The sequence below is a fragment of the Eumetopias jubatus genome, unplaced genomic scaffold (genome assembly GCF_037043125.1).
Source record: "Eumetopias jubatus isolate StellerSeaLion01/CBP00866 unplaced genomic scaffold, mEumJub1_p1.0 scaffold_9, whole genome shotgun sequence".
NCBI lineage: Eukaryota > Metazoa > Chordata > Mammalia > Carnivora > Otariidae > Eumetopias > Eumetopias jubatus.
In genome coordinates this window covers 2522235-2535717 of record NW_028274815.1, presented here as the reverse complement: position 1 = coordinate 2535717, position 13483 = coordinate 2522235, and the positions used below count along the sequence as shown (strand labels likewise).

General features: G+C 51.4%; 1 protein-coding gene and 1 long non-coding RNA gene across 5 annotated transcripts in view; one reads left to right on the top strand and one right to left on the bottom strand.

The window, feature by feature from the left end:
* Positions 1-8973: 8973 nt before the first annotated feature.
* Positions 8974-13337, top strand: LOC114205992 (uncharacterized). Of its 3 annotated transcripts, none has more exons than XR_015768883.1 (3): positions 8974-9078; positions 10516-11242; positions 11566-13335. It is a non-coding gene; the product is annotated as an uncharacterized LOC114205992 (long non-coding RNA). The 3 variants fall into 3 exon arrangements; XR_003608521.2 differs by lacking the exon at positions 8974-9078 and having other exon boundaries at positions 9102-11038; positions 11128-11242; positions 11566-13337; XR_015768884.1 differs by lacking the exon at positions 8974-9078 and having other exon boundaries at positions 9102-10599; positions 10695-11242; positions 11566-13334.
* The window catches only part of TRAPPC12 (trafficking protein particle complex subunit 12), a 95047-nt gene continuing 94224 nt past the window's right edge, over positions 12661-13483 (bottom strand). For both annotated transcript variants that reach the window (XM_028099635.2, XM_028099636.2), the window contains one exon: positions 12661-13312. In XM_028099635.2, coding sequence (XP_027955436.1) covers positions 13070-13312 — 243 coding nt within the window. In that variant the 3' untranslated portion in view covers positions 12661-13069. The remainder of the gene's footprint in view (positions 13313-13483) is intronic.

The window sequence follows — 13483 nt, the reverse complement described above, 5'->3', positions numbered from 1 at the left end:
CTTGGTGCCACCTGTGGGTCCTTACCTGTCCCACGGGGGTGACAGCATCTGTCTCCAGGGTTGCATGGGGTAACGCTGGCATTCCTTGGGGCGCCAGCCCACGGAAGCTGCTATCCATCCAGTGCTACTTGGGCCTCAGCCGCTCACGGGATGGGGGACCCTCCCCTCCAGATGGTGGCTGGGGAACTGGGGGTTACAGGCCCCCTGCACTGGTGGGGCCTGGTTCTTGAGGGCCTCACTGGGGCGGTGGGGGGGCATCCGGTACCAGCGCCCACTGCAGCCCAGGGTGGGCATCCCGGGGGAGGGCGCTGGGCACAGTCCTGAGCAGCCTAGGGAGGGTCCAGATGAGTGATCCGTGCACACCTGTGTGGGTGGGTGTGCACATCTGTGACTGCACGCTATGTGAACTTTTTTCTGAGCAGAGTGCCCTGCACCCCTCCCCCGTGCCCCGTCACTGTCCTGGGAGCCCGGCGCGTGGCTAAGGGAGTCCTCACCGTTCCCCGGGCACCTCCCTGGCCCTAGGAAGGTAAGCTGGTCTAAGTGTCCGTGTGTGTGACTCCGGAGCTGGAGGGACAACCTTGCCTTCTGCAGCAAGGGAGCTGGGAGTCGGCGCTCTGGCCAGTGGGACCATCTGCAAACCACTGGTTCATTACTTTAACATAAAAACAGCATTAAAAAAAAAAATGCTTGGGGCGCCTGGGTGGCTCAGTCGGTTAAGTGTCTGTCTTTGGCTCAGGTCATGGTCCCAGGATCGGGCCCCATATCAGGCTCCGTGCTCAGCAGGGAGCCTGCTTCTCCCTCTGCCTGCCTGTCTGCTTACTTGTGATCTCTCTTTCTGTCAAATAAATAAATAAAATCTTAAAAAAAAATGCTTTATTGGGGGCCCCTGCCTGGCTCAGTCGGTAAAGCATGTGACTCTTGATCTCGGGGTCGTGAGTTTAAGCCCCACACTGGGTGTAGAGATTACTTAAAATATTTTTTTTTAAAGAATTTATTTGAGCGAGAGAGACACAGTGAGAGAGGGAACACAAGCAGGGGGAGTGGGAGAGGGAGAAGCAGGCTTCCCGCTGAGCAGGGAGCCCGATGCGGGGCTCGATCCCAGGACCCTGGGACCATGACCTGAGCCGAAGGCAGACGCTTAATGACTGAGCCACTCAGGCGCCCCTACTTAAAATATTTTTAAAAAATTAAAAATATTCACAGGTATAGTCTCGCAGGAGCCGCCCCCCCTCCTCTGGGACGGTCCCTTCAATTGGCTGACAGGTTCCCGCACCAGTCTCTGCACCGTTCTGCAAGCGCGCGTATCTGTCACGGTGTCTATGTATCTTTAACTGTCGCACTGGGCGTGTGCCATCTTTCCGTCCTGAGTATTCCTGATGATTTTTAGACATGTGCTCATTAGTGGATGTCTAGATCATTCCTTTTAATCACTGTCTACTATCCAATTACAGAACCTGTCACTCTCTAGGATGTTTAAATCCCCTTTTTATTCTTTTAAAAAGATTTTATTTTAGACAAATGCGTGTGGGGGGAGGGCCAGAGAAAGAGAGTCTCAAACTGCTTCCCCGCTGAGCACAGAGCCCAACGCAGGGCTCCATCCCACGACCCTGAGATCGTGACCTGAGCTGAAATCAAGAGTCAGATGCTCAACCGACGGAGCCACCCATGTGCCCCTAAGTCTCCTTTTAAAAGCAAAACCTTTACCAATTTTGATGCTTCTGTCTGATTATAGGAGAAAGCAAATACACTCATTTGGTGGAAAATTTTGAAGTTCAGAGATCTAGAAGGGAAAGTAAAAATGGCCTTATGCCCAATCTACCCATAACTATTACAAAACATACAGTATTCTCAGTCTTTTAATATGAACATTGTTTACATAAATATCTCTTTTACTCTGTGTTTTTCCAGGTCATTAAAACTTTAACAGGCTGATCTTGTTTAAAGCCCTCTTAGGTATATGTGGTAATTAGAAGTACATTCCCCTATTCTTTACTATAATCCAACTGTGGACTCCTGCCCATTCCTCCTCCAGAGCAGCCGTCTGGGCTCCTGCTCTGAGGAGGGGTTCTGCTCTTGCCGGGTTAGCTGGCGGGCGGACTCTCCCGGTTCAGGCCACCGTACCAAACCCTTCAGCCCCAGAGACTGCCCCTCCCATGGTGCTGGGGGCTGGAAGTCTGAGATCAAGGTGCCGCTGGGCTGGTCTCTCCTGCAGTCTCCCCCTTCTTGTCTTCACGTGGCCTCTGTGCATGCATTCCTGGTGTCCCTTGTAAGGACATCAGCCCTGTTGGGTCAGGGCCCCACCCTTGTGACCTCATTTAACTGTAATTACTTCTTTAAGGGTCCATCTCCAAATAATGCCCCACTGGGGATGATGGGATCAACCTATGAATTTTGGGGGATATCATTCAATCTGACACTGGAGGAACAGCTTTCCAGGTGTGGGAAGCAGCAGGTGCAAAGGGCCTGCAGCAGGACTGGCTGCCTCCCTTGGCTGCAGGCCAGGGTGGCTGGAACGTGGTGGAGACGTGGTGCGGCAGTGGTCGGGACAGACCTCCCTGAACTTCGGACCCTTGTTCAAGGGCGGGGGGGGGGGCAGCCTCATTGGGGGATGGGGACCAGTGGAGGGCCAGGGGGTGAGGGACACACTTTGTCTGCCTTGTGGGAACAGAAGGTTGGGGAGGGTGAGGAACAGAAGGCTGATGAAGTTGTAACCAAATCCCTGTAATCCCCTAAGAAAAAGGGAAACTGAGGCTCAAAATCCTAGTTGCTTAACAAGGCTACATGGTTCATGGTGTGTGGACCTCACACCCTCAATCCCTTTGTTGTCAGACTGAAGAGAATTTGACATTCATGCAAAAACCATCTTGGGGGCGTGTGCTACGTGCCTGGTGGTGTTCTAGAACACGGGTCTGCAAATTACAGCCCTTTGGTCAATTATGGACCATAACCTGTTTCTGGATGTCCTGCAAGCTTAAGATGGCTTTTAGAGTCTTTAAAAGGTTTGAAAACAAAGACAAACCGAAACCGAGTTTGTGCTAGAGCTGGCCCTTGGCCACAAAGCCTGACACATTTACTATCTGGTCCTTCCCAGAAAGTGTGCCAGCTTCTCTTCTGGAACGCCAGTGAGCCAAGCCAGCCTGCCAGCCTCGTGAGCTGCTTCTAGTGGTGTGAGCATGGGAGGCCGTGGGGGGGGGAGGGGTGTTCAGAGTGTGGCTTGTCCCTTCTTTCCAGGGGGACCCAGTAGGACTTCGTGGAGGTGGCCGCATGGGACCTGGAAGGAGTCAGCCCAGCAGAGTGACCCATCCCCAGGGCAGAGGCGTGGTTTCGTGGTGTCCTTGTTAGTGGCAGGTGTTGACACCTGCTATTTAATGGCTCACCAAATTTGCATGCTAAACTTCATTACTGCTAGTCCAGTTGCTTTTCCTTTAACGACCCAGGGGAGGAGGAAGACGAAACCTAACTGCTCCTGAGGGGCAGGTGACGATTTTATTGTCTGTGATTATAATAATGGTTAAGAAAGCTGATCTGCTGGCTTTTTAACATGCAAGTCTTTTTTTTTTTTTTTTTTTTTTTAAAGATTTGATTTATTTGACAGAGAGTGAGAGCGGGAACACAAGCAGGGGGTAGTGGGAGAGGGAGAAGCAGGCTTCCTGCCGAGCAGGGCGCCCGATGCGGGGCTCGATCCCAGGACCCTGGGATCAGGACCTGAGCCGAAGGCAGACGCCTAATGACTGAGCCACCCAGGCGCCCCTAACGTGCAAGTCTTTGCAAAGGGCTCTGTCGTAGCTACGTGTCCCGGAGAGCGATGCCCACTCAGCGGTCTCCGTACTTAGAATTCCCTTGAGCGTGGGCAGAGTGTCTTCCGCGGGAAGTGTCGGGATCATGGGGGGGAACTTGGCCGCCTCGGGGTGGGGGGCCTTCTGGGAGCCCCCCGAGTAGGCTCCCAGAGCTGCCCGCCGGGGCAGCGGAAAGGTCCCGGAAGGAAAGCAAAAGCGGGGTGAGGACCGGGGGCGCCCTGCCTGCTGGGGGCGGCAGAGGGACCCAACGGCGGAGCCCCAGTGGCTGAGAGCTGCAGGCAGCCGAGGACTCCCGAGTGAGGACGGTCTGTGTGAGGCTGTTAGATCCAAGATTCTTCTCTCCGCCCACGAGACTGGCTGGTCGGGGCGTGCAGAGCGTGGGCCACCCTGGAAGGAGAGAGGTGCTGGGCAGGAGCCTTCCCCAGATCCGAGGGCGACATCCCGGCGCCTGCTGATGGGGCTTGGGACCCCGGGAGGAGGAAAAGTGGGGGATTTGGTACTGGTGGTGTGGAGCTGTGCGGAGCCCCCTCCTCTTCTAGTGACTGGGAGGAGCTGTCCCCTGCCCCCCGCAGCAGTGGACGCCGCACCTCCCCCCACCACTGGACGCCTGCACACATGGGCCACGGGGCAGCCAGCTGCCAGGACGACGAGTTTGTGTCCCCACTGTGCCTGATGGAACGGTGTTGGTGTTTGTCTGGGTCTGTGTCCCCTCAAGTCCTCAGGTTCCAGCGGAGCAGGGCGCACTCGGTTAGTGGGTCACTGTGTTTAGCTCTGGGATAGATTCTAGGGATGCGGTTATTTTTTTAAATTTTAAGATGAAGGAAAAGTGCATGTGAACTAGATCAATCACACCAGTTACCCCAGACCGGGCAGCGGTTTGCTGCTCCCACCTTGAAGGAGCGAGGTGGCCGCCCAGGTGCCCTGCAAACACCAGGAGCCCCAGCCCACGGGGCTGAGTGCGGCTTGCAAGCTGCCCTGGTGTCCTCCTACCTGGAGGTGGTCATGCGAACAGGGTTGGGGAGGGAGGGTGAATTTGAAGGTGCAGATACCAATTTCTTGGGGAAACTTCGGTCCTTTCCCGGACTCCCTTGGCTTTGTCCTGCAGGAGTCTGTGCAGTACCACCTGCCCCATGCACAAGTGACCTGGGGCTGACAGGCTCGCAGTCCATGGACAGACCCCCACAGGGACCCTCGTGCTGTTGTTCCAGGCTGGAGGGATGGGCCCTCTCACCTCCCCAGAGCTGCCGGATTTGAAGGAAAACCCTCAAGGTGAAGGAATTCAAATGACCTCACCAGTTTTTATTTTTCTCCTGGAAGAGAAAAATTTTTTCAAACCTCCTTAGTATCATAGTCCTTCTGGCTCTCTCTCTTTTTAACATATAATCTATGTTTCAACAAGTATGCCGAGACTGTCTGCCTGTAGATGCTATATTTGCATGTTTCTGCTTTATTACAAAAATGAATAGAAATAGTTTTTGCTTTATGCAATAAATGTTTATATCATGGTCTTTATTTTTTTTAAGATTTTATTTGACAGCACAAGTAGGGGGAGGAGCAGAGGGAGATGCAGACTCCCCGCCGAGCAGGGAGCTGGATGCAGGACTCGATCCCAGGACCCTGGGATCATGACCTGAGCTGAAGGTAGATGCCAAACTGACTGAGCCATCCAGGTCTTTAAAATGGATTATATATATATATTTTAAAGATTTATTTATTTATTTATTTGACAGAGAGACACAGTGAAAGAGGGAACACAAGCAGGGGGAGTGGGAGAGGGAAAAGCAGCAGGTCTCCCGCGGAGCAGGGAGCCCGATGCGGGGCTCGATCCCAGGACCCTGGGATCATGACCAGAGCCGAAGGCAGACGCTTAATGACTGGGCCACCTAGTCGCCCCTAAAATGGATTATATTTTAAAATGTATTAGAAGAGCTAGGTTTTTAAGTCCTCTCTGTGCTCAACACGGGGCTCGAACTCCTGACCTTGAGATTGAGTCACATGCTCTGTACAGGGACTGGCCCAGCCGGGTGCCCCTAGAAGAGCTACATCTTTAAAGGACCCTTGCCAGAAGTTCTTTAGTGAGGAAGTTCTCAGGTACTTTAGATTTTCTTTAAAAGCGAGATTACTGCAGAGCAGAATACATGACCCCAAAAGATGTCACTTTCACGTGTGGATTAGTTTGAGCTGAAGGCAATCGACACAGCGGATGCAAGAAAAATTCTTAACCTCTCAACTACCTAGAAGAGTTTGGATAAGGGGCCTCACTCGGAGTGGTTACCAGCTATAAACTTTTACCTGCACGACCTATCTTCCTGTGAATGCTCCTATCCCCTTCTTTAGCTCAGGATGGAGCAGAAGTCTCAACTGCCTGGCTTGTCCTTGGGGCTCATGTTCTTATGGGGCCCCCCATACCTACCCAATCAAACTTTTCTGTTAACCTGTTTGATACGTCAGTTAGATTATTAGGCCAAGGAACCTTGCAGGTGGAGGAGAAAAGTCTCCTCCCCTGCAGCTGGTGCAGTGGGCAGCATCTTCACCGGGAGGACATTCCTCCCTCTGCGGCTGCTGCAGCTGAGCTCCTGGGTCTCCGATAAGTGCTGCCTACCATCAGGTAACGATTTTCACCATGCTAGTGTTCCAATCTCTGCGTGCAAGGGTCTCATGGAAGGGAGAATGGACAGTCCTTCCTTTCATAAACTCAGACTAGCAGGAGCAAATATTTGTAGAACTAGTTTCTTGGATGTAATGATTTGTTAAAGTTTGTTATGAGTACTCTTGGTTTCTGTTGATCCTTTTCCTCCCAGAGATGGTCAGTTTTTCTTTATTGTTTTTTGTCCTAAAGCAGAATTGCCATAGAGCAGAACACGGGCACAGGCTGTGTGACCCAGCCCCACAGACTGGCTCTGTTTGGACATAAATTGCTCGGGATTAATGTGTAGATGTCTTGCCAAGGGGGCTCTTGAAAGCCACAGCTGAGAAGCTGGCGGGCACGGGAGGATCATTTACCGGCTGTGGGAGTGTTTGCCACTGAATTCGTGGGCTCCACGTTCAGGTAAGTTGGTCATGTAACGGGTTAGATTGACACCAGGTCACCCACCGACCTTAAGAAAATTTCTGTACAGTGAGGTATGCTGTGAAACACCGCACAGTCCCCAACCCAGAGACCCGTTTCTCTTAGGCGTCAGTCTGGCTCCAAGAGACCCAAAGCTCGGCTGAAGCTGTTAACTTTTTATTTTTCTCATGGACGTTTTCCTTGCATGTTGCTTTATGTCCTGACTGCCCGACTTTGTGACCAGCGAGCATGTTCTCCCTGGGCCAGATGGTCCACTTACTCGGGTGCAGCTGGTGGCCGGCTGAACTGACTGGGGACCCGAGACCCTAAACCACCGGCAGCACTGTGGCCACGCCAGCTCCCAGGAGTTTGTCATCAAGGGCTTTTGTCCTCACCACCGTCATTGTCTTGTTGGTGCTGGGAAAGCCCCATTCCAGGAGCACCGCCTGGTGTCCGAGGTTAGTGGGTCACTGGAGGCACCTCATGTTCTCTTGGGAAACTGGACACACTGGTTACCTCAGTCTGATCACTTGTGACCATCAAGTCTTGGTTTTGAGGCTAACTCCGGGAGTGAGCTCTCCGGGCTGTGAGGGCTGCCCCTTCTGCATTCTCCAGGTGCCTCTGCTCTTCACCTCATAAAGCCTTTCCACTACTGATGTCAACCTACATCCTACTCTGAAGGGCCTGATGACGGATCCTCTGAATTGGCTCTGTTTGAAAGAAAAATGTTTTTAGAGAGCACTCATCCCAAACAACTGCCTCACTGGTATCTCTGGAAAAGACCAAACTACAAAGTGGATAAAAAGTATAATGGCCAGCATTAGGGACTCCCTTAACTAAGTGAAAGAGCAGATATCACAACAAAAATAAACTTGACATCCAGGGCGCCTGGGTGGCTCAGTCGTTGGGCATCTGCCTTCGGCTCAGGTCATGGTCCCCGGGTCCTGGGATCGAGCCCCGCGTCGGGCTCCCTGCTCAGCGGGGCGTCTGCTTCTCCTTCTCCCACTGCCCCTGCTTGTGTTCCTGCTCTCGCTCGCTCTCTGTCAAATACATAAAATCTTTAAAAAAAAAAAATGACATCCAATGTAAATTCCCCTCCTTAAAATCTGAAGAGTTACTCACCCAGCTTTCCAGCCTCCCTGCTTAACGTGTATTCCAGAACTGTGATCCCGGAAGCCGTGGGTAGCCGCAGAAATGGTGAATTCTAAGCTTGTTTCGTGTCCTGAGAACCGGGATTGGTCAGGTTGGGGGCTCCAAACTGTGGCCAGACACAAGTGTAGGAGGGTGCGTCCCCTTTGTGGCTACGTACGGGTCGGCAGAAGTGTGGGCTAACCCCGTGCAGCCAGGGTGCCACCAGCCTGCAGCCAGCCCTCGGCATCACAACCAGGGTGGTGAAGGTGGAAGGCCTTCAGGAGGAACGCCAGAGATTATGTAAGCAGTACACTTAAAAGCAAGGGTTTCCAAATCAGAGTGGGATGCCTATTTTAATTAGTATGCAGAAGCCTCCAAAAAACTTAATTCCAAAATCGCTTTGTTGAAAGAACTGTTGTAGTTTTAATTTGTCCACTTGATCCTAGCCAAAAGGCCGAGAAGCGATTAGCTTTAATTTCTCGTTAGCTCTTTACAAGAGGTCCCTAAAACGTCGGACCATCTCCTGCTGCACCCCTCTGTCCCCAAGGCCCGTCCCCAGAGACTGCTGGGGATGCTCTTCAAAGGTCAAAGGCCACAGAAGAACGTCCTAAACACAAAATCCTCAAATGGATGAGCTCCTGCGATCAGTAGATAAAAAGGCAGAAAATAAGAGGGGAGACCCCTGGTGTGACTGAACTTTTGACCATAGCTGATATTCAGAGCCTGACAGGATTATTTTTTTACTTAATTTTGTGCAGGTCTTTCCCCCAAGCTAAAATAAAACTGTGTCCCCAGAGGGCAGGAAGCAAGCCGGAGGTCACTTCGTTGGGTGCGTGGATCGGCCTGGTGACATTCAGGCTGCAACCCTGTTCTCCCGGGATTTGGAAACAACGGTCTTGCAAATCTTTTCAAAACCAGAAGTGTGGCTCTAGAAGCAGTTCCTCCCCCATCTGTCTTTACCGATCCTGACTCCCCCCCCCCCCCCCACGCCCCGTGTTCACAGATCCGGTAAGAGGCGGACGCTGGGACGGACCTGGTCTGCCCTTCCGAACAGCAAAGGGAAACCTTTCAACAGTGAGCACCGGGGACCTGCGAGAACAGGTGAATAAGCCTCTGAACTCCATCCAGAGAGTTCTGGAGACTTTCTTTGTGCCTTTGTGATGCAGATTTTCTACCCCCAGCTTCTCCGGGACCTCAGAGCAGTGCTTTGAAATGCAAACTTTAGGGAGAGGCTTCTCGTCAGAGGGGGAAGGGGGATAGGGTTTATCTACTTTTGGCTTCCTTTTAGAGAGGAGCTTTTAAAGCTATTTGGGTCTATTAGCAAACACGTTTTTTGTGCCACATGGAACCAAACTGTACTAACAGGAAGCCTAGGTCTCTAGGAATTGGCAAATTGGCGTTGTTTTATAATCTAGAGAATACTAATGTGACAGTTCACAATTGGTTGTTGGCATTCCCTAGAAATGTCTCAGGCTTAAAAAATTGTGATTGAAGCTCCTAGAAATAATAAGGAAAACATTCTGTATGCAAGAGACGTGTGATTTTCAGTAAAAGGAGGTCTGAGGAGTGAAGATCACTTTTGTTGAGGACAAAGAAAGCTGCAGGTTTGTGGAAAAGGCTTTTTTTTTTTTTTTAATTTAAGATTTATTTGTCAGCGTACGTGCACACGCAGGACTGGCGGGCAGAGGGAGAAGCAGACTCCCCGCTGAGGGGCTCTATCCCAGGACCCTGGGATCATGACCTGAGCCAAAGGCAGATGCTTAACCGACTGAGCCACCCAGGCATCCCTGGAAAAGGAATCTTTGAAGAGAAATTTTAATGTGTGGTCAAGCTGGCTAAGGTTAAAATTTAGTTTTAATATCAAAAGTGGTACAAAACTGGTTTTTACTCTTAAAATGAAATCATCTTCAGGTTTGCTGTTGACAAGAGACTGTGAAAGTTTCTTTACCTTTTAAATAATGTGCCAGGAAGCCAAGGCTCTGTACCTTACACCAGCTCTTCGGTTTCTGGCCCTTTGACCAAATCAACCGAAGTACAGTTGACAGCCATGTGTGACCCTCTTCAGTCAAGTGTCCAAACATGTTGATATTTTCGACCAACTTCCCCAAATCAAATTCTAAATAAGGTCTTCCTTGACCTCGAACTAAGTTTTGAGAATTTCCAGGGGGTTCCTGGACCATCTCACGAGATTTGCTCTCACTTATACAAAGAACGATGTTACATTAAGTAGGCTTATTTGATGTGTAAAGTTATATGGAAAGCATGTCAAATACGTGATGATAAACCTTAGGTTGCACTGTAGGGGCGAATATTAATATAAATGTTCTACAAATTACGTGAAATTCCTAGAAACCTAGTATGTCCTGGATGATGTTGGTGATAATTTCAGTTATCTTAAAACATACAAAAATAAGCAGCTAGCTTTGTCAGTTCCATAATCACGAACTCTCCTCAGATCTTTAACAAGGGGCAGCCTAAGCCTTGTCGGTTACAGACCAGTTGCTTTACTGTGACGCTTGGCGCGGTCTCTTCCTGCAGAGGCACCTCCCCTTCAGGGAGAGTCAAGGAGAAGACTGGCCAGGACGGGCTTCCGAGAGTCTTACAGTCGGGAAAGTGAGCTGGGTAAGACTTTCTAGAACTAAAGGAACTGCATGAACTTAGAACTATAATTCCATGACTTCTGCTTTCAAACATTGCCTGTTCTTTCGTTTTTCCAGATTTAAGGAAACCTTTGAAGGTATCAACAATTTAAGATACACCCTTGTGAACGAAGATGAAACCATTTTTCTCTGATATCTCCAGAATTTGCCAACTTAGTATTCTCATTTTAGTGGCAATATATGTGCACGAGGGCACTAAGAATCTGTTCTTGCAACAGGACACGATTGGGGATGTTGATTACGTTGCCAGGCTTTGACCTAGACTGTGGTATCTGAGAGCGCTGTAAAGACTCTGAGATGATCAGCTTTCAGGAACTAAGGCCGGCCTTATGGAGCCAATAAAGACCCTGGGGGAACATCAGCCTGCCCCTTGCTTACAGGGTTCCCGGCAGCCTGGCCTGGTGAGCACTTCCTGGCAGGCCGAAGAACCTCAGGGTATTTTGGGGACTTTGAGAGGAGAGGAATTCACCTAAATCTGTATGTATTGCAGGCAAAGTCTGACAGCAGGTCCTTGGTGTGGCTTCTTAGCCTGGAGAGGCTTTTGAGGTTCATCCAAGACTCTTTATGGAAAGTTCCAGCAAAGCAGACTTAATAGAGCCTATACGGTGAGCACTGTTACTCTGCACTTCTATAAATAACCAGGCCGGGTTACTGAAACTAGACTCAATTGGAAAGCAGACTTAGTCTTGCTATGGTTGCTTTGATGGATGTCGGGTGGCTGCAGAGACCTTACGTTTCAGTAATATGCCTTCGCGGACAGCAGAGTCTAGTGCTGCTCCTGGGCTGTGAGGTTTTGTTTTCTACGTGTAAACTGGACTAGGTCCAAATTCTTTTATTTTCTTCCTATATTTGGCTGCAACTCTCCAAACTGATGTTTCCCCTTCTCACTGGGGAGTTGTTGAGAACTAAAACTGCCCTTTTCCTGCAGCCGTGTGAGCTGGAGCCGGACCCCCTGACATACACTCTGGAGAAACCGCCCCAGCCCCCGTGGGGGCCACTCAGCAAGCTTGCCAGCCATCCAGTTCCCGCTACCTTGGCTTTACTTCGTCTGAAGACGCCCCCAGCTCTGGAGCTCGGACACTGGGACACGGCAGTGACTCCGCTCCACTTCCTTCTGCCCCCACGTCGAGCGCCTGGTCCCTCACACCCAGGCCTCACCTGGGAGCCCCCTTGCATAGGTGCCTCCCAAACGGAGACCCAGCTGCTTAATGGACCCGACCTATTCCCAGCGCTAAGAGACGAGGTCGGTGAGCCAGAGCAGTCTACCAGCTCACTTTCTGGACTGCGGAGTTTCCCGGGGATGTCAAAGGCAGGACTGAGGCGGGGGAGGGTATGTGCCCCCCAAGTATGTGACTTTGGCAAGTGGATTAGTTTGAGCTGAAGACAATCAGGATGCAGGTTTAAGAAAAACGTTTACTTCTCCCTCAACTACTTAGAAGGGTTTGGATGGGGGCTTTGCTCAGAGGGAGCTGTTCCCAGCTATAAACTTTTATCTGAATGGCTTATCTGTTACAGTGGGGCAAAGTTCTGTGAATCCCCCTCTTCTCCCGCTGAAGCCCCAGGCCCCTAGCTCCTTCCTTAGCTCAGGATGGCACAGAAGCCTCAGTTGCCTGGCTTGGGTCTCCTATTCTTATGGGTTTCTCTTGCGTACGTGATTAAACTTTTCTCCTGTAACCTGTCTTACATCAGTTTGCTTATTAGAACACCCAAAGAACCTAGCAGGGTGGAGGAGAAAACTCCTCCCCTCTACCCTGTAATACTAAAGCAAGTGTCCCAGCATACAGGATGAAGGAACACCTAAATCGACATGTGCTTGGTTCAAAAATACCTCCTAGCCCACCTGCTTGTGCACGTTCAGTGGTCTCCCTTGGTTGTACAAACCACAGAAGAAATACGGCGGGTTCTTTCCCCCATCGCCAGGCCTGTCCAGCATCAGCTGAAAAGGAATTGGATGAATACAAGCGATGTGTTTAGGTCTGGGATGTGAGAGGAGCGAAGGAGAGAGAAGGTGCATGGCGGTCTGTTTGGTGTTTCTCTGCCTTTATGCCCACATGTACTGGGGATCTACAGAATGAGAAGAGTTGGTTTTTCAGCTTTTCTCTGAGGATATTCAGAGTTATGAGATGAAGCAGCTCAGCTTCCAAGAATAAACAAAAGGGACCCAGGGCTGCCCCTGAGCCACTGCTGCCCGCGCCCGCCACCCGCAGCACATGTTCGGCCCCCTGGACTCCTAACCCCCGGCAGAGCTGTGGGCACGGGGCCTGCTGGAGTCCGACAAACCGCCGGACAGTCTGGGCCTCTGCATGGCTCCAGATGAAGAAGACCGCTCCCCGGCACTCGTGGAAGATTTTATTGACTTTCTCGGTCGTGTTCATCTCTTAGCTCCTGTGTCCACCATTCAGAGGCCCTGGGCGCTCCAGGGAGTCAGTGTCCTATGCAAGCTTGAGGCACTGGGTGTTGAAGCTGTCCCCCTCCTTGCCGGCGACTGCCTCGAGCAGGGACTGCTTCTTCTGCATGCTGCGAGAAGACTCCAGCTCATACATGGTGGTCAGGTTGAAGAGCACGCTCTCGTGCAGGTAGTGCTTGGGGTCCTGCTGGACCATGGCCTCCAGCTGCCGGAGGGAGTCCTTGAGTTTGCCCAGGTAGAGCAGACACACGGCGGCATTGTTGTTGGCCTGGGGGGAGGACACAGGCATGGGACTGGACCCGGCGGCCATGTGTCTGCTCGCGGGGGGGGGGGGCGGGAGGTGGGCAGCCAAGGCCGGCCCTGCCGGGAACCTGCCCACCCACTGGGATGGGTGCCCATGGACGCTGGACAGGCCCCCGATGTCAGCCCCCAGCTCTTG